The sequence below is a fragment of the Strigops habroptila genome, chromosome 12 (assembly GCF_004027225.2).
Source record: "Strigops habroptila isolate Jane chromosome 12, bStrHab1.2.pri, whole genome shotgun sequence".
NCBI classification, from domain to species: Eukaryota; Metazoa; Chordata; class Aves; order Psittaciformes; family Psittacidae; genus Strigops; species Strigops habroptila.
This window is the reverse complement of record NC_044288.2, coordinates 1,787,245-1,807,013: the sequence shown is the minus strand read 5'-3', so window position 1 is coordinate 1,807,013 and position 19,769 is coordinate 1,787,245. Positions and strand designations below refer to the sequence as shown.

At 56.4% G+C, this 19,769-nt stretch overlaps 1 protein-coding gene across 3 annotated transcripts; it reads left to right on the top strand.

Annotated features, from left to right (window-relative positions):
- The first annotated feature begins 554 nt into the window (after window positions 1-554).
- On the top strand, window positions 555-19,201 carry NT5C1A (5'-nucleotidase, cytosolic IA). 3 transcript variants are annotated; one of them, XR_003994216.1, is made up of 8 exons: window positions 555-1,137; window positions 7,234-7,401; window positions 8,232-8,361; window positions 8,673-8,795; window positions 9,238-9,422; window positions 9,694-11,338; window positions 16,847-17,276; window positions 18,603-19,201. XR_003994216.1 is itself a non-coding variant. In XM_030505005.1 (6 exons), exons 1-6 carry the CDS (start codon window positions 907-909, stop codon window positions 10,057-10,059), a joined length of 1,203 nt encoding a protein of 400 aa, XP_030360865.1. In that variant the 5' UTR covers window positions 555-906; the 3' UTR covers window positions 10,060-12,544. The 3 variants fall into 3 exon arrangements, 1 of the variants encoding a protein (XP_030360865.1); XR_003994217.1 differs by lacking the exons at window positions 16,847-17,276; window positions 18,603-19,201 and adding an exon at window positions 11,655-12,544; XM_030505005.1 differs by lacking the exons at window positions 16,847-17,276; window positions 18,603-19,201 and having other exon boundaries at window positions 9,694-12,544.
- Window positions 19,202-19,769: the final 568 nt, after the last annotated feature.

Sequence of the window (19,769 nt, the reverse complement as noted above, 5' to 3'; positions counted from 1 at the left end):
TCCCTTGAAGCCACCCCAAAGGAAGCTCAGGTATGTCCCAGGAGGGACCTGCAAAGGGGAAAGGAGTCTTTGATAAGGCTGAAATGATGCTAAACTCCTAGGAGGGCATCACAAAGGGTTCAGGATCAGACAGCAGGATGAGCCCTGGAGCCAGCCCTGTTCACCTCACCCAGCTCCCCCTGGCTGTGCCCTCTTGGCTGAATTTCGGTGCAAGCCAGGTTGTGTCTGGTTGGTCTCAAGGGCAGGGACACGGGGGTCCCTGAGGCTGTGGTCTGTAGGGGGAGGGCTGGTGTTTGGCTGCTGACAGAGAGCTTTGGGTAAAACCCTTCTGCGGGCCTCGGTGCTGGGGGTCTGCCCTGTGCAGGGTGAGGTGAGGTGGGATCCTCCATCCTTTGGCTCTTCCTGGCTGATGGGTTTTGGTCTCTGGGGTTCACTCCCTGCTCCCCACGACCCTCGGGGGGGTCTGTTAGTCCATTTTCAGCCTGAGCTGGCACCGGGGCTCTATGCACAGCTCTGGCTGGACTCAATCCCACCAGCACTCGTGGGAGAACGTTTAGTGAAGAGCTTTAATTAATATCCACGTTCATTCCGTTAACTACACACAGCGCAGGTTACCCATGGAGGTGACAGGGCACCCACGGGCTCCCGGTCCTGACCTCCCCTTGTGCCTGTCCGGCCACCCGGTGTCACCCTGTGCTCTGCAGGGGTGGGCAAACCCCGGCGACCACCGAGAGCCACCCGTGGGTGCCCTCCCTGCGCTCTCTGCTGGTGCCACCTCGTCCCCAGCCCTTTCCCTTCGCTCCCCGGGGTTTGCAGCCCCCGGCGCTGACTCTGCCCCGGAGCGACTCCGGTGTTCGGGGGTGGGGGGGGGGGCGGGCTCGGTCCCGGTCCCGAAGCGGTTAATCCATGTCCCGGTGGGCTGAAACCCCGGAGCTTCATGGGATGCCTTATAAAGCGCGTTCCGCCGACCGGCGGTGGCTCCGGGAGCGCCCGGTACGTGCGGACCCGCCGGTGCCCCGGAGCTGCCGCGCTATGGAGCCGCCGGGAACCGCCGGGGCGCCGGGCGCAGCGGGGCGGCCCTGGGACGAGGCCAAAGCGTTCTACGACAACCTCGCCCCCAAGAAGAAACCCAAATCGGTGAGAGCCCCGCGGTGCCGCCGACCCAGAGGGGAACCGGCCCCTCTGGGTACCCTCTGGGGCTCCGTGTCCTCTGGGTGTCCCCCCCCACCGCATCCCCATCTCCTTCAGGTCCCCCTGGGTCTCTCTGGGTGCACCGTCTCCTGCAGGTGCTCTGGGGTCCTTCTGGGTGTCTCATCTTCTCTGGGTTCCCCATGGAACCCTCTGGGTGCCCCATGTCCTCTAGCTTCTCCAGGGTCCCCCTGCGTGTCTCTGTTTTTTGCTGGAGCCCCCATCTCAATCCATGTCCTTGGGGAACCCCTGGGTCTCTCCAGGTGCTCCCGCTCCTCTATGGCATCACTTGTTTGCCTGGGATCCCTCTGGATCCCCGCAGTCTCTCTGGGTTCCCGCAGGTCCCGGGGTGTCTTCGGGTCCCTCCTGGGCTGAGGTGTCCTTGCAGAGCGGCTCAGTGCCCCACGAGCTGCCTCTGCCAAGGCAGGAGGCCCTGCCAGGGACAGGAGAGGTGGCTGCGGTGGAGCAGGGGGACAGCCGAGTCCCTGCCCGGGGTGTCACAGGGGTATAGAGGCCCCTGCCAGGCTCGCCTGCTCGGGGAGATTAGAGGGAAAGCCTGTGTTACCTAACCAGGGCTGAGCCGGCCGCGTTTGAACATGGGAGCGCCTGGAAACGCGCCTATAGCTGCGGTACGTGAGGCTGGGGGCTGCGTCCCGCGGCGGTTTGGCCCCTGAGAGCCCACCCGGCCACGGCCACCCTCGGGGCTGCGGGTCCCTCCGGTGTGGATGTGGGGAGCGCGGTGGCAAAGCTCTGCCGGTGACCGCCCCGGCGAGGGCGGGCGGCCAAGCCCCGGCTCTGCGGACCCGACGTGGAGCAGCCGCCGCGGTTTCCGTGCTGGGGACCCGGCTGCAGCGCCCCAGGGCTGTACCTGCTGCCAACCCTCAGCGCTGCTGCCGTCACCCTTCCCGGAGGAGAGGGGCAGCCTGGCTCGGTGGTGGGATGCCGCTGGTTGTCTCTCGTGCCATGCTGTCATCAGCCCAGGCTCCTCCTCTTCCTCTTTGTGGCCAGCTCGGTGACCAGCGCGCCTTTTTCTGCTGTACAGCTGGGGAAACTGAGGCAAGGGGCAGTGGTATGGTGCCTCACCTTTTCTGGGTTCACCCATGGAACCCTCTGGGTCTCTCTGTATGCCCCATCTCCTGCAGATGCTCCAGGGTCTTTCTGGGTGCCTTATCTTCCCTGGGTTTCTCATGGAACCCTCTGAGTGCCCCATGTCCTCCAGCTTCTCAGGGTCCTCCTGTACGTCTCTGTTTTTTCCTGGAGCCCTCATCTCAATCTAGGTCCTTGGGGAACCCCTGGGTCTCTCGAAGTGCCCCTACTCCTCCATGACAACCCTGGGTTGCCCTTGGTTGCCTGGGATCTCTCCAGATCCCCCCTGTCTCTGTGGATTCCCTCAGCTCCCAGATTCCCAGCGACAGAGTTGAGATCCTGGCACTCAGGACTAGGCTGTGCCATCCTCCATGTGGGGCTGGGGACAATAGCTGCCTGGCCCTATGTCCCTCCATGGGGCAGGCTGGAGGCCCCCATGCCCATGGCCAGCAGCTCGGCTGCCGTCACACACCACGGTGCTGCCAGGCAGCTGCCGGGGCAGTGATGGATGGCTGCAGGGCACTCTCTGATTATAAATAATGCCTCTGGAAAACTCAAAACCATTCCAGCCATTGCCCTGAACTTTAATCTGATCCCGAGCAGGGGGCTCGAGCCCGCTCGGGGCTCCCTTGTGCATGTGGGCAGTGGAGTTCACTGACATCTGTCCTCTTGGGTCTGTCTGTCCTCTTGGCTCAACGGCTCTGGCAGCCGGAGCAGGTACTGGTGGTGGGGGAGCAGGAGCAAGCTGTGGGCTCTGCTCCTCCTGGAGAGGGGCTGTAAGGTGGTGGGAGCCCATTCCAGGCTGGGATAGGGGTGGACAGGACGTCCCGATGAGGCTCCCCGGCTTTGCAGGAGTCTCTGCTCTTCCCAAGCCTGCTCCCACCTCGCTCCTGCCAGCCGGGGAGGTCAGCGATGGGACCTGTCACCCCTCAGCAATGCGGGATATGTCCCCCAGCCTCTCCAGTGACATTGCGGGGAGGAGAGGCCGGGCTAGTGGGAGCTGGAGCTCCGCTCCTCTGGGCACCCTGCTCTGCCTGTCCCCTGCACCCATGGGGACTCATCCAGCTCACTGGGGTGCCTCATTTTTAGGATGCTTTAGCTGGGGTAGGGACCATGCTTGAGCCTGGAGCAAGCCCTTCCCTTTCTGTGACCAGATCTCACCAATATTCATCTCCAATTTGGCCACAGTTTTGGTCTTCTGCAGCATCCAGGGAAGTGCCAGGGTTCCTCCAGGTTTTTAGGATTGAGGTGGGTCCAGCAGCTTCAGCTCCAGGCAATGCAAAAGGATCAAGGGGTGCAGAATGGGATCCCTGCTGTGGCTCCTCCTCAGAGCCAGCCAGGGATGGCTTCCAGGGGTGGCAGTGTTGGTGTTGGTGCCACTGTGGGCACATCTGGGAGCGTGTGGGATTTCCAAATGTCTGCTCCCAATCCCTGGGGGGATGCTTAGGATTTATATGTGATTAGAAGAGTGATTTAAAGGCAGCAGCTGTTGGGTCTGCAGAGGACAATGTGCAATGTACAGAAATACATCTGTACCCATACTGGGGTGTTTGGGTCTGGGATGGATTTTGCACTTTATGGAGCTGGAACCTGCTGGAAGGGGTCACTGATGCTTCTGAGATGGGTTTATTTGGACCTTGTGGACCACCCATCGCCCCTGTGCCAAGGGATGATGTTCCTCTTCAGAGGGCTGGGCTGTCAGGACATGTTCCTGGCTGTCTCTCCTGTGTGGCTGAGCCCAGGGATGAGCCCAGGGGTGGGATGGGACCTTCCCCCCCGCCACCCTGCTCGTTCTTCTGTTAAATACATCATGAATCTCTTGCTTGATGTTCAGGATGGGGTTGGATCTGACCTTCCCATGGGAAGGGAGAGGAGCTCACCATGAATCCCCAGGCAGCACATTCAATTGGATTTGGCTGGGCAGAGCCCAGCGGCCACTTAACTGATGTTGGCTGACCTTGGATGCTGCTCTGAGGGTGAACCAGGGTTTGCCATTCAGAGTGCCCAAACCCACGGGGGCCGGGGCAGGAGGAGGCTGTGTTGGGATGGGTGCTGAGCTCCACAACAGCTCGTGGGACTAAACACATCCCAGTGAGGGCTGTGAGCGGGACCTCTCCATGCACACACTTCCTATTAAAAGTGAAGGGTATTTCCCCCCAAACTGTGATGTTTCAGGGCAAAGTGGGGTTTGTTGGGTTGTTTGCAGTGCTCTGATGGAGGATTTGAGGTGCTGCGGTTCCTGGTTTTGGGTGTAGTAATGATCATCTACAGTACCAGTGGGGATGGAGAAGCATCCAAACAACCTTGAGGAGGGAACACTTCCAAGTGAAACTTCCACTTCAAAGGAATGTCCAAATGCAGATCCATCCTCACAGAGCAGAATTGCCTTGTTTTATAAATGTCAGCATTTCCCAGTGAACAAACAGGGATAATCCCAGCCCAGCCCAGAGCTGTGTTAGCACCTGGGTGAGATGTTCCTGCAGAAAGTCCTCCAAAGGTGCAAATCTTTCATGGCAGGAGCGAACAGGATCCGGCAGGTCCCATTCCCGGAGGCCGGGTTTCCCACCCGGCAGCAGCTGGGGCTCCAGCAGCCCAGGCTGGGGCAGAGCGAGGCCCCAGGCTTACGGTTATTTTTATTGCTGTGTTTATTGCCTCTTAAATGAACCTCCTGGAGGCTGGTGCCTTTAATGGCAGGGAAGGGACCTTGAGCAGCCTGCTGCTGTTGCGCAAGGTGCTTGTGCTCTTGGCAACCGCCTGGTGCAAGGTGTGGGGAGATAGAGGTGCAAATCCAGGCTGGGCACCCAGCTAGGCTCTGCTTACAGCCCCGCACACATCTCATAGACTCCCAGCCTGGTTTGGGTTGGAAGGGACCTTAAAGCTCATCCAGTTCCAACCCCCTGCCACGGGCAGGGACACCTTCCACTAGAGCAGGGTGCTCCAAGCCCCTGTGTCCAACCTGGCCTTGAACACTGCCAGGGATGGGGCAGCCACAGCTTCTCTGGGCACCCTGTGCCAGCGCCTCATCCCCTGGAGCATCTCCCTGTGCTGTGCGTGCTGCTGACCTGCTGGTTCTGCTGGGAATCCTCCTGCACAGGATGCTCTGCCCCATTGTCCCTCAGGCACCAAGAGCAGGGAGCAAACACCCAACAGATCTCCTGTGTAAATAACTCGGCGCTGGCAGGAACTTGGGATCAGCATGGAGCAGCAGGGCTCCTTGCTGAAGGCTAATGGCCGGATGTGCCAAGACCTTTATTAGTTATTAATATTTTCAGCTAATAAATGGCCCATAACACCAGAGTTGTTAATTAATGAGTTGTCACAGGCCAAGTCTTGGCGCTCCAGGTTAATAGCTAACACCCATTGGGGGGGTAAAGGTGAGATGGGGACCTGGCTGTGGTTCACTGGCGGGAGTGATGCTGGTGTCGCTGATCAGCTTGGGCATGGACCTGGGTGATCTTTTGTGCCCTGGGGGGTGTTTACCTGCCTGTGTAAAACAGATTCTTCCAAATGAGACCTAATTCCTCTGCAAATGCTGTGGGAAAGGGATCCCTCTGGCCACAGCGATGTTCTCAGCCTGAGCTAATGTGCGTCTAGTCCTCAGCGCCCGCTGTGTAATCTGCGTGCAGGGGGATTTTGGGTACTGGTGTGGCTCTGGAGAGGTGTCAGGGACCGTCCACGCTGCAGGGCTGGCCTCAGGTACTGCTCATGGGGCTGGGAATGGCATTGGGGCTGGGAATGGCATTAAGGCTGCACTGACTCAGCCCTGGGTGCGTCTCCAGGCTGGGCAGGATCAGCGGGGCCGGGCTGGGGGCAGAGCGAGCCCCAGGGCAGGATCCCCAGTGCCGATGGGTGCCGTGTCCCTGCCAGGCTGCTGTTCCTGCAAAGCTGAGCCCTAGGCGGGGTGAAAGCTTGAACTTCAGAGCACCTGGGTGTGTGGAGCTGGCGAAGGTGCCCTCCTGCCCCATGGCAAACAGCATTGCTGGAGCATTACTCACAGGGGCAGCGCCAGGATCGTGGAAGTCACAGAGGAGCTGAGGGTGAGGTGTTTCTGGAGTGCCAATGACCTGGATTTCACAGGCTCCCTGTGGAGGTGCATCCCTGGGCACAGCCAGAGAGTGTGTGGGCTGGGATTGCTCCCAGGGAGCATCCCGGCTGTGAGCCCCAAACCCTGTCCTGCTCCTGGGATTTGCTGTGGGCAGTTTGCTGGGTTCAGGGCAGCTGCACCACTGTCCTTCCTTAGGATTTGCTGTTCTGGGAGTGAGGATTTCTTGTTGGCCATCAGTAACGAACTTGCTTTCATACTTGTGAGCAAGTGATGGGGATTAACACCCTTCTGCCCTCCGAGGGGAGAGGAAGGACCGGTGGGGGTCAAGACGAGATTGACTTTCCTGGTGTCCCCTTTCTTGCTGCCAAGGCCCCTTGCTGACTTCAGTGGATTTTGGATCAAGCCCTCGAACATTAATAATAATGACTCATAAATCACTGCTTGCACCACCTGTTTGTCATGTTTCCGCCCACAATAACTATATCAAGTGTTTTTATGAGCTGAGCTGGCACGGGTTGTTTGTCACATCTGGACAGCATCGTGGGAGTGCGGAGCAGGCCAAACCGCAGTGTGTGGCTTTTCCTGGCTGGGGAGGGGTGGAAAGCCACCCAAATTCCTTCTGCCTGGGGTTGAGTGGTTCTCCTGGGGTCTGGATGGATCCTGGGAGCCTGTTTGCTTTGGGAGTGCTTGGGCATGGTGTGAGCAGCAGAAAAAGGCTCTTGGGTATCCTGAATGCGTGGGGATGGTGCATCAGGGCTTTGCCTGCCGAAGCATTGGAAGATCAGGATTGCAGCTGCCCCATTATCCTCCACATCGCTATGGAGGTGTCACCTGCACTTCATGCTGGAAGTCAGCAGGTCCCATCTCAGGTCTGGTGCAGGGGCTGCCTCCCCATTGCTTCTCTTCCCCTGCAGCCCAAGCCCGAGAACGCCATCACCATCGCGGTGTCCTCGCGCGCGCTGTTCCGCATGGAGGAGGAGCAGAAGATTTACAACGAGCAGGGGGTGGAGGCCTATGTGAAATACCAGCTGGACCACGAGAACGAGCCCTTCCTCCCTGGTGCTGCCTTCCCCTTCGTCAAGGTGAGCATCCACCCGCCGGAGCCAAGACCTGCTCTGTGGTCCTCACCCAAAATGTTTGGGGAGAGGGGAGGGCAATGGGGTGCTTGTGCGGGGAAGGGGTGGGAAATGAGCAGTGTGGCAGAGGGGATGTAGCCACGGAGCAAACAGAGGTCAAATAAACTTCCTGGCAAGTGATGTGCTTCTTCCAAGACTGAGGAAATGCTGGATTTTCCAAATTGGCAACTGAGCCCAAGAGCTGAAGAAATCTTTTTGGATCATTTCCCTTTGGGGAATTCTCATATTTTTATTTGTTTGGGGTTTTTTTAAATTAAATTGTATTTATTCTTTTAAACTGGCTGAATTCAGCCTTGCTGGAGCCGCCAACTCCTCATGCTGACATGTTGCAATGAGGCATTTCAAACTGTACAAATATTTTCCAATTTCTGCCCCAGTGGAATTTCCCTGAATTCCACTGGATTTAGGGCAGGTTTGTATCCTGGCTCTCACCAGAGCAACCTCTTGCCCATTCCCAATGAATAACCTAATCCACTTGGGGGGTAGAGATGTTGTCTTGTTTCTGATTGCTTGAAAAACACTTACCTGTAACTCTGAGTTATTCCCACCTCCTAATGAAAGCTCAAAACCTTTTGTGTGTGCAGACAGCAGAGTAGCTCCGTGTGTTTTCACCACATCAGTCTCTTTTTCGCAGCTGGAGCCACTGTGGCTCGGGGTGCAGTTGGGGTCGGTCAGATCCCTGGTTTTGGTCACAGAAGTGTTTTGCTCAGTGCTAAGGGGGTCAGGGCTGTGCTGGGGGCTCACTGACTCCTTCCCCCTCTCCCTGGGTGCTGCAGGCACTGGAGGCGGTGAACACGCAGCTGCGCGAGCTCTACCCTGACAGCGAGGAGCTCTTTGACATCGTCCTCATGACCAACAACCATGCCCAGGTTGGGGTTCGCTTGATCAACAGCATCAATCACTACGGTGAGCTGGCAGCAAAGCTGTGCTCTGTGCAGGCACCCATGGCTTTTGGGCAGCATTATTGCTTGGCAGCAGGAAAAGGAGGCATGTCCTCTTGTCTCTGCCTCCAAACCATGCGCTGAACCCACCTCTCCCAAGTTTTCTGGGCTCTGAGTGACAGTTGGTTGGTGGTGAGGATGCTCTGGCCACCAACCATGCTGTTGAACAGTGGTACCAACGTTAGCCCCATCATGTCACTCTTGGGAGGCCACGGGGGAACGGTGTCAAAGCTTTTTTGGGGCAGCCAGGCTCACCCCGGGTCCATCTGCCCTCAGATCTGTTCATCGAGAGGTTCTGCATGACGGGAGGGAACAGCCCCATCTGTTACCTCAAGGCCTATCACACCAACCTCTACCTCTCCTCCGATGCCGAGAAAGTGAGTGGGGCCATTGAAGAGGGTGAGTCTGAGGTTTGGCTTGTGGGGGAAAGTGGGGGGAGCCTGGAGCCCTCAGAGGGTTGGCGTCAACAGCTATAGCTCCAATGTCCCTGTCCCTGCATCGATGTGAACGCTAGGGTCTGCCTAGCTTTCCCATCCTCGATGCTCCAAAGAGCCTCTAGTTTCCATAGAAATAAGGGGTTTTTCAAGCTCCACAGCTTTTCCAAGGCAAAAGCACCGTTTTTCCCCATTAATTCTTGTATGCCAAGGGAGGTTTGTCATCTGGGGATTTGGGTTTGCTGTAAAAGGTCTTGGGGCCAAGCTGCAGGCACTATTGGGTGTTTGCATCTCCTTGCAGTGTTTGCTTCCAGCCTGTTGTGTTTTGCTTTGCTCCTCAATGAATAAGCTGCGAGGCTGGGTCCTTGGGTAACTGCTGCTTCTTGCCTCACGCTTTACCTCCACAGGGATCGCTGCAGCCACCATCTTCAGCCCCAGCAAAGACCTGGAAGTGTCGGAGAACCAGCTGCGGGTGGCATTCGATGGTGATGCTGTGCTGTTCTCTGACGAGTCGGAGCAGATTGTGAAGGCTCATGGCTTGGACATGTTTTTTGAGCACGAAAAGGCTCACGAGAACAAGCCTCTGGCACAGGTAGTGCTGGGGTCCAGCCAGAAATAGCCTCTGGAAGGAAGCCCACAGAGATGTTCTTGCTTCTGGGAGCAAGCCAGGGGTTGGCACATGGAGTGTGAGATGCCATGGGTCAGCTGGCCCATGGGATGGCTGCGGCTGGCCCCTTGCTGTTGTTTCTGGGGCTCGCAGGGAGAAGGGGTCAGCCACATACCTGGCTCTGCTGGGACTGGGTGTCTGGAGGAAGGGATAATGTGGAGGTCTGCACAGTGATGGTTTCTTCTTGCTTTGACAGGGACCCCTGAAGGGCTTCCTGGAGGCCCTGGGGAAGCTGCAGAAGAAGTTCTATTCCAAGGGGCTGAGGATGGAATGTCCCATTCGCACCTACCTGGTCACTGCCCGGAGCGCGGCCAGCTCGGGAGCCCGGGCACTAAAGACTCTGCGCAGCTGGGGCCTGGAGACGGATGAGGCTTTGTTCCTGGCCGGGGCCCCCAAGGGGCCGCTGCTGAAGAAGATCCGTCCTCACATCTTCTTCGATGACCAGATGTTCCACGTGGAGGGAGCCAAAGAGATGGGCACCGTCGCTGCCCATGTCCCCTATGGCATCGCCCAGAAGCACAAGAAGCCGGCGCAGGAGAAGCAAACCCCGAACAGCAAGTAGTGGAGCTGGCTGGTCAGCACAGCTTCACCCGTGCACCACACTCTGACCTGGGCTGGGGTCTCAAGGCACAGAGTGTTTGCCCTGCGAGCACGAGGTTATTCCCAGCGGGAGCCGTGCTGGGGGCATGGATGGAGGAAGGGGCTGATGAAAGGCTTCCTTTTGCCTCTGTATTATTGCAATGTCTTGGCATTGTCCCTGTTCCCGGGCAGCCCCATGAGCCATTTCCCCTTTCCTCTGCACTTGCTTCAGGCAAACCCCCTGGAGGATGGATCCCTCCTTTTGCGCACTGTTTATACCAGGTTTAATTTATTGGTGTTTCTTTAAAACCCCAGGTGATTCCCAAAGCCTTGACTTACAAAGCAAATGCTCAGGCCGAGCTGTTGAACTGGAAAGTTGGGAGCGCACAAAACCCCTTCTTGCAGCTTTGAAACCAAATATTGCCCTTTTAAACTAAATTTCCACCATAATATTGTTCCTTCACAGCGCCAGCCCCTCCTCCCCAGCCAGAAAATCTTTCCTGTCTTTTCAGCAAGGTTTTTGTCAGCTGAACAGCTTTCCTTTCATGCACTAAAATTGGGGAAAATAGAAGCAAACACGTGAAAAAGAAAGACGAAAGTCCTGTTTCCTACTCGGAGCTCTGGGTTAGTGAGTTGCTGGCCCAGGTTCTTGGGTTTGGGTTTCCCAGTTGTGTGATTTATAATCATCTCAGTGAGGCCTTCAATGGCCAGCTCTGCTGTAAGCACCCCGGGCTCTGCAGACACATGCCTGGGGCTTGAATTAAGTTAAAAGCAGACCCTAATGCGTTAGAGACATCATTTGAAGTCCATTTAGGTAAATCTGCAGAGGATTTCAGCCTGGGGGATTTAATTAAAGGATTTTATTCCCCCTTTCTAGGCTGAGCCCAGTGAGTTGATATCATCATCTTCTTCTTAGCTTCTTAAAACCGCTGGTGTTTCCTAAAATAGACACCGCTGCTAGTGATGCTGTGCGGGAGAAGCAAAGCTCCAATGGAAAAACAGGAAGAGAAATCAATTGGAGAGCTGCTTCCAGATCGGTGTGAAAATCACACTGATGCTTCTGCACAAAGCCCTGTCCCAAAGGATGCTCTCGGCGGGGAGGGAGGAGGAGAATTAAAGATTACTTCTTTCTTGTGGGTTTTTTTCCCCTCCTTTTTGTCTTTTGTAGGCGGTACACCCCATGGCTGGGCACGAAGGATGCTCAGTGTTGTCAGACAGTAGCTTTCTACAAACACCAGCTCCGTGGGCTGAGGTTTTCTGAGGTATGTGTCTGCCTCTGGCTCGCCTTTGCAGGGCACTTTGCATGATCATACGCACAAGCTGGTGATGCCTCGGATGGCTTGGGAGACTCTTTTCTCTTTGCACTAAATCCTGCTCTAGCAGAGAAAAGGAAATTGCACTTTCCCCACCCCCCAGAACTATTTCACTTTGACTGTTACTTGTCACATCTGGGTGAGGAGCACCTTAGAGAAGAGTCTAAAATCCAGACACAAAAAAGTCTTGAAAGAAATGAGTATCTAATAACCTATTAATATACAAGTTTATAACAAGGCCTTGTCTTTTCAACGTGAACCCCAGATATTGGGATCTGAACTGTATCTCGGAGACCTTTTGGCAGCTGGGATAACAGCCTGGCCTCCCAGGAAACACTTCCATGGTGTCCTGCCAGCCCAGGAGGTGATGTTGGAAGAGGAATGGAGCTGTCAGCAAGCCCTTGGGAACCCCAGGGTGCTGGTGGGATTGGATAAGGGTGCAAGAACAGCCACTGGGGATGGGTGCTTGCACTGGGTGCCATGGGGGATGCGTGTTTCAGATAAGAGGTGTTGGCAGGGCTGTGCTGTGCAGGAGGAGATGCTCTGTCTGAAGATGCTGTCAGCAATGTGTAATGGTTCTGGGGCACAGCCCTGGATCTCAGCAGCTTTCACTGCTGCCTTTCCGTCCTGAGATGCACAGGAGCTGGGGGCGAGCTGGCAGCAGGGGTATGGTGAAGGCAGGAGTTTTAGTGACTCTGCTTAGGTTCTCCTGCTGCCAGGGCAGTTTAGGGGCTCAGCAAATGGGCCCCAAGTGAGGCAGACCTCGCTCTGCACCTCCCCAGTCCTTGTGCAGGGAGGATATTCTGCTCCTGCAGTGGCTGCCCTGTTTGCTTTTCTCCACATGGCTTCCCACGTTGTTTTCTCCTCCTTTACTACAACTGGCAGAGGTGGATTTGCTGCTGTTTTACTTCCCTTGTGTGCCCCTCTGTGCTGTCTCCTTGGGCTGGGGGATTAAGCCTGGGCACATATCCCACCCGGATGGGCCGGTGCGGTTGTGCCTCTTGTGCTGCCCTGGCCAAGGACTGAACTTCCCGCTGTGTGTTGTTGCTGTGGGTTTCACTTCATTGTCCTCCAGTGGTTTTCCTTATGGATGGGCTGCCCTGTTAATGGAACCCCTCGGGGTGTTGTTCTGTAATAAACCATTGTCCCAGCCTCGCTCTGTTGCCATTCTCGCAATGGGTATTTTGGCTTCCTGGTGCAGCCAGCAAGAGCCTGGGGTCCCAGCTTAGGACCTCCCATGTTTATGGCGAGGGGGTGGGTGTGATGAGAAGGAAAAGGGCATTTTGGGGTTTAAAGGAGTTCAGAAAATAGAATCAAAGCAGCTACCTGGGAACTGGAGAGCTGTGGGAGAGGTGGGATTCCGGTTGAGAGATGTGCTGTGATCCAGCTCCATTGCTCTGCTTTGTCAACAGGCTTTTATTGTAACCTGGGCTCGTGATGAAGTCTGGGGTAAAAATACAGTTTGGCAGAAGACTTTTGTCAACTTGATCTCCCAGCCAACAGGTGGGAGGCAGCAAAAGCTTTTTAGAGGAGATTTATTGCTGCTGAAGTACCGGGTTTATCCGAATAGCGACACTGCAGTTCTGGTGTTAGCCCCTCCCTGCCAATAAGAACAGATGGATTAAGGGGAAGCAACAAATTCTCCATCTGTCACCAAATATAGCCAAGGAATGTCCATAGACCCCTGGGCAGCATCTCTGCTATGGGTGTTCATTTAAGAGATGGATGGATGGCCCTCAGCAGAGTGTTCCTGCTTGCTGGAATGCTTTCCCTGCATGTTCTTCCACCAGATGCCTGGAGGAAAAATAAATCCAGCACTGATAAGGCCCATGTTGCACCAGTGAAGGTCCAGGTGGGCCCACACTGTCTTGAGAGGTCGGGATGTCTACACCAAAGCCAAGAGCTGCCTCTGATGTTCATTCAAAGACCACTCCGAGCCCTTGACTTGCTCCTGCGGACCAGTGATGGGTCTGTGATGTCTTCTTGTTGGTTTGCTGCAAGCCTGAGGTTTTTGTTTCTGTTGCCTGTTTTCTGGGGTTCTCATCAAGCTTTATGATGAGTGTGCTTTAAAATGTAGATCACGGAGGAGGAGAAAGCGGAGGCAGAGCTGGTGGAGAATTATGCTGCCACTCAGCTATTGTCAGTGCAGATGTTCACAAGGTAATCATGGTCTTTGAGCAGCAAGAACTGCTTTTCATCACAAATCCAGGATTTAACCCCAAAACTCATGGGGTTCTTGGTGAGGATGTGACATCCCTGATGACCAGCTGCATGGCAGGTCAGGCAGCATGTGGACTCTGCTCTCCTGGTCCTCACGTACATATAGGGTAAGTCATGACACCTCCCTGCCTCAGTTTCCCCATCACTGTGACAGATCAGGATGATCCAGAGGTAACATCAGGTCTGGAGGATGACTCCAGCTCCTTGCAGAAGAAGAGCAGCAATCCAGGAGTGCTCTGAAGTGCAGTGAAACCCCATATCTGCAGTGACGCCTGCATGGCCAGCAACAGGTCCCAGTGTGTAGGGGCCATGCAAGTACAGGGCTGTCCTTACGACCCAGTGGTATTGGCCATGAGGGGTCCCATGAGGTGACTGCACCTCGTCCCTGCAGCACATTTAGTTTTACTTCCTTTCTGGAGCACAGAATAAGGGCCAACAAATGCGAGCAGGGACCTGCAGCCACCCCAGGAGGCTGAAATATCAGAGCAGGGGACCTGGTGACAGGGTGACAGAAACACCCGGACTTGGAGGAATAGATAAGAGGACCTAGCGGCAAGAGAACAAGCAAAGGGCACTCGCTATCAGCGCTAGCGGGGCCGTGCCAGGATTTGAACAGCCTGAGCACCTCATTCCTTCGACACCACTATTTATAGCAGCGTTTGCTGATGCCTCTGTCACCGGAGCCTAAAACAGGTCGCCTGGTGCACCCAGGACTCAGCCATGTGGTGCTGGGGAGGCCACCAGTGAAGCACCCACTCAACACAGCATGTGTGGAGCTGCTCATCGCCCGCTGACGGGGAAAGAGGCAGCTCCACACTGGGCCAGCGCCTTGGAAGATGCACCAGGCGGTTTCTGTCTAAGGCATGGCCTCTGACCAGGAGTTTGTGGGGTAAATAGACCCACCTTCCACCCCACTTATTCCTTAGCCCCACATGTGGGGCTTGTCCGGCTCTGTCTGGGAGCCAGAGGGTTCCACAGCTTGATGATGGTCCTTACATAGCTCTGTGTGTCACCCACATTGGTGGAAACAACCCTTTGGTTAAAGGGCTGGAGCAAAATGCAAGAGGGCAAAGATGTTGTATGTCCAGAGCAAATATTCCCTGTTCTCTGCCTGGAGCTTTGCCTTTTACAGAACTGCTTCATTTCTCCAGTTCTGCCCAGGCCAGTGAGTGATGGAGGTGGAGATGCCTCTGTCCCAGTGTTTTCCCATTCCTGCAGCAGCAGCTTTGTTACCAGGGCTGCACTTCAAAGCTGTGCTGGCAGCGCTGTGCCAGACAGGACTGTGCACATAATCCCACCGAGGAGGAGGAGAGGAGGAGGTCTGCTGGGGCTGCACTGGAGCAATGGCAGCCCCGTGCTGCCAGCATGGCACAACCCATGCCAAGTTTTCTTGTTGAATGACTTAGGAGGAGATGGGCATTAGTGTGTTGGAGAAATGCAGCAGGCCTGGGCGCAGGAGTGGACTTTTCTTGTTTTCACTTAGGGCAAATGCCATGGTTATCCCTTCTCCATGTGGCAAAGAGGGGATGCAGAGCCCAGGGCTGGCTCTGTGTACACGTGAGCAGCCTGCAGCTGGATCTGGTCCATGCTTGTCACTGTGGCCATCAGCAGTAGAGCAGTGATTTCCCCCTCAAGATGAAGCAAACCCATTCAGGGCAATGCAAGTTATCGTCTGCAGGCAGTGGAGTTGATGCCATCCCCCCTGACCTTTTCCAGTCGCAAGCAGAACAACGCTTCACAAAATGCTGCCAAGCCCTGACTGAGGACCAGAGGAATCTTTATCCTGTGAGAGGGAGGATAAACTTGGGAAAGCTTGCCCCAATTGCCCTGCGAGGGTAGCCTGGCTCTGCTGGCCCTGTGCGGTGCTTGCTTTAGGGCTGCATCTGTCAGGAATATGTGCACAGGTGGAAGTGTGATGGAAACTCGTACCCATCCTGGTGGGGATGTGATTCCTCTGGGGAATGGTGGGCCTGTTTCTCCTGCCACAGCCGTGGGCACAGGGACAAGGACAGGGATAGGGATGGTTGTGGTGCTGAGCAGGTGCCACAAGAGGGCAACAAGGGCTGCGTGGCGGCAGGGGGGTGCCATGGTGGCAGGAGTCCCTGTTGCAGGCATCCTTCATGAACCAATGTGCTCCAAGTGGCATCACCACCCTCCATGGTGTGGCCTGTTGCTCCTTCCCCTTCAGGCCTGTGTGTGGGGAGTGTGTGAACAGCATCGCTGCCTCAGCACAGCCCTGTAACCATCTGAGCCCCCACAGTCCCTAACGCATAGGTCCCAGATGGTATGGAGGACATACCACCACCACATGGGGTATGTCCTCCATGGGGAAGGGCAATGCTTGAAGCCCACCGAGCTGGGAATGGGGAAGTTTTCCTCATCACCAGCTCTGGCATGGGGCACCATGGTAAACACCAGTGTGACACTGAGGTAGAGCCACCATCTCAGGTGGCCACCTCGGGCACCTTTGTCCCCTGGAGTGATGGGGCTGTGGGGCCACCCCACACAGCACAGCCGGGCCATGGGGACCTTTCCTATGGCTGTATAAACAAGCCCCCGCTTCCTCGGCGGCCTCCTCCAGGTGCGGCTGGGAATCATTAGGAGCTGAGTGTGGGAACTGGAAGGGAAAGCTGGAGAGAGGCCTTCTTTCATCTCCCCACTCCCTCCTCCCCCCGTGTCTGCCAAGCCTGGCTTCCTTTTGAATCCTTTAGCTTGTGCCAAGCAAGGGAGAAGAGGCGGGGGGGAATAAAAAGGGAAGGGAAAAAAAAACCCCAACCACAGGAATGTGTCCAGGGATCTGGCTTCATTCAGGCTGCCGAGCCCTGAATACCCCGGCTCCCGCTCGGAGAGCCGGAGGGAGGGAGGCTGCGGCTGCCACCGAGATGGAGACAGGGAAAACAAACAGGGAAGCGGCATTTGGGCTGCGGCTGTTGCCACAGTGACTGACAAAGGGATGTCTGGGAGGGGGGGCATGACTGTGGCTGCAATCCTCCCGCCATGGCATTGGGAGGTGGGATCAGGGCACCGCGAGTCCCGCTGGGGGAGCGATGGATGCGCTTCATCCCGCCGCGGGGACGTGGTGCCCAGACAGACGCCCTTGTGTTGGGCCCGTCTCCCAGCACAAAGGCGACAGGGCTGCTGGCGGGCAGGGGAAGGGGGAGGCTTTTCTCTTTGGGAGGACGGGCTTTGACTCGCTGCCGACTTTATTCCCAGCAAATTAATAATTTCCTCCCGCAGCAACAGCGCTGGCCTGTGCGTGTGCGTGTCGGTGCCTCCCGCTGCCCTCCCGTCCTGCACGGAGGGTCCGTGTTGCTTGCATCCTTATCCTCATCTGGGCTTCCTCCAGCTGTGTGTAATTGTCAGATTTAGCCCAGCCGTGACGGCCGCTGCCTTGGGAGCATCCCGGCGGGAGCGCTGGGCCTGGCTGTGAACTGATGATGGAATGCCGGAGGTGGCAGAGAAGCACGTTGGGTGCAGGAGGGAGCAGCAGAGCACTTGGCGCAAGGGGAAGCAAGCAGGAGCGGAGCCACCAGCACATGCTTGCCTGTGCCGGGTGCTGAGGATGCAAGGGCAGCCGTGGGACAAACCCAACTGGTTTGGAAGCCCCAGGATGGGAACACCGGTCACCCCAGCTGCTGCAGAGCGCCTGGCGCTTCATCTCACAGCGGTATGTGTCTCCCAAGAGGACGTGCATAGCTGTACATACTCGCACGAACCCATGCCCATGTGCTCACACACTCCTCCCCGCTGCTCGTGCACCACGGCTGTGCTCTGTGCATGTCCCCTGCATGTTCATTCCCACCCCATCCCGCCTGCACGGCTGCCTGGAAGCAGCAGCACTGCCCACCACAGCGCTGATCCCTCTCTTGTGTGGGCACACAACATGGCAATGCAGTATTAGGAGGTCTTCTGGGAACGTGGTCCGTTCCTCTGGCAGCATTGTGTTCTGTTCCTTATTCCTATCCCTGGGGTGGTGCTACAGGTGGGCAATTGTTCCAGCTGACAGCCTGAAAGGCAAAGGAACAAGATTTAGCTTCCTGCTACTTGAATTAGAGAAAGTGAGCATTCATCACTGCTGGCAGGAGCAGAGCCACCTGCCACGGTGGGCGCAGGGAACAACAGTCTCCTTGCAGGAATGCTGCTGCTGCCACAGGCACAGCGCTGCTCCAGAGAGCCTTGAGGTAAGCCTGGATGCTTCCCTCCTGCTGGTACTGCTGTCAGTGTTCTCTCCTGTCTTTGTTTTTGCAAAGATTGCCTGTTCAAAGCAGCCACATGGAAAGCACCAGCGTGGGTTGGGGGGACACGAAGTGGGGAGCAGCCACACAAGGAGCCATGAGCTTGCCATGGACGAACAGCAGCACGGTGGCCCCATCGCTGCAGGTTCAGCCTCTGCCCTGAACTCTGCGCGCTCCTTGACCCTGGGGCCTCTGTGGCTGAGGGCTGGTGGCTTTGGAAGCCCTTTGGATGTGCATTTGCCCTCCTCTGTGCTGGGAGCTTGTCTTGACTGAGGCAGCAGATGCTGGCCAGCGTGAGGAGGGGCAGGGGATGATCCCTGTCCCCACTGAAAGAGGACCAGGAGCCTCCTTGGCCCTATTCCCCACATGTGTGTGCTCCCTCCTGGTATTTTCTAAGCTGACAAGGGAGGAAAGAACACGCGCTCCTGCTACCCATGAGGCCCCTGCTCACCATGGACACCCCTGCAGTGCCCAGCCTGCAGTGAGGAGCCACAGCGCTTTCAGGAGCGCCCGGGCAGTTCCACTTGCCAGGAGCCCAAGGCCATTCCTGCTCCATTTCCTTTCCTTGCTCTTCCCCTCCAAGGCTGATCCAATTGAAGAAGAGTCTCCCGCTGCCTCCTCTGCCTGTCCATTCCCCGTGCCATCTGTCCCCAGCACAGCGACAGCTTCACAGCTCTGCGCTGGTGGCGCTTCTGCTGACGATCCCTTTGTGCACCTCTTAGCTGGCTCTCTTCATTCTAATCCTCCTGTCTCCACAGGCTCTTGGGGTATCTTCCAAGCTGGTTGTGATCATCAGGGATACAGTTGGAATCCATCTTGCTGCACCAAGCCACACGCACACGTATGTGCTCAGATGCCTCCACGCACGCCGCTGCCGCGCCAGCCCTCGCAGCGCTGTCACTCCCTGCTCCAGAAGGGTAGGACCGAGCTGAGCACAGCACCTCGCACGAACATGGGTTGTTACCCCAGACGAGGAAGGTAACACGCTGCAGCCGTGGCAATCATCAGCAATTAGCCCTTTTGGGAACTCGGCTTGAAACGCTGCGGAGGCTTTTCTGTGCGTGCCGACTGCTCATCCCCCGGTCCTTTGGAAGTGATGCGAGTTGGACATGCCAAACCACTGGTCATGTCTGAGCACAACTTGGTGCCTCGTGTCATTTCCATGAGGCTGGGAGGGCTCGGGGGGATGTCTGTGAATGTTAAAGGCACTTGTGTACCCGAGCAGCGAACGCACATGCTGTCATTACCTCTGCAATGCCATCTGGCCAGCAGCGATGCAGCTCAAACCAGGGCTGTGCGCAGAAGAACATTTTACAACAGAAAGCAATTAACCGAATAAAGCCCTTTTTAAAATCCAGTAATTAAAAACAGTCCCTCCCCCTTGTTTTCCTTTTAAGCTGAAAGTTGCTGTTTACTCATTTGCTTTACAAAGTGTGCCTTGTTGTGGCTTCAGAAGAAATGAAAGTTTTAAGTGGTTAGAGAAGAAAGGCTTTGGGGCTGGTGCGTTCCAGGCAGGGCGGAGGGGCAGGGGCTCTCCAGCCCGGCTTGTTTGTATTTGTTCTTGTCTACTCACAAGATCGCTAAACACACATTTAACAAGTGGTGAAACTGTCTAACCAGGCTGATCTCTCCCAGGCTTCCTGGGAAGAGCCCTGGCACATTAGCATCGCTGGGGGAACGGGAGGGGGGCACAGCCCTTTTGAAGGGTTGGTGTTGTGGGGCTGAGGGAAGGGCTCCTTGTGCAGGCCAAGGAGCAAAACAAAGGCGTTGTGTTCCCCGAGCCCTGGGGCCTGGCCCCGGGGGAAGGACAGGGCCCCGCTGCTTCACCAGCCCCGGTTTTCCCATCCCAGCTCTTGCTGCTGTAGCTCGGGTGCAGCCTCAAGGGCATCCGCGTCCTTCCAGTGCCCAGAAACCGGAGCGGGGCT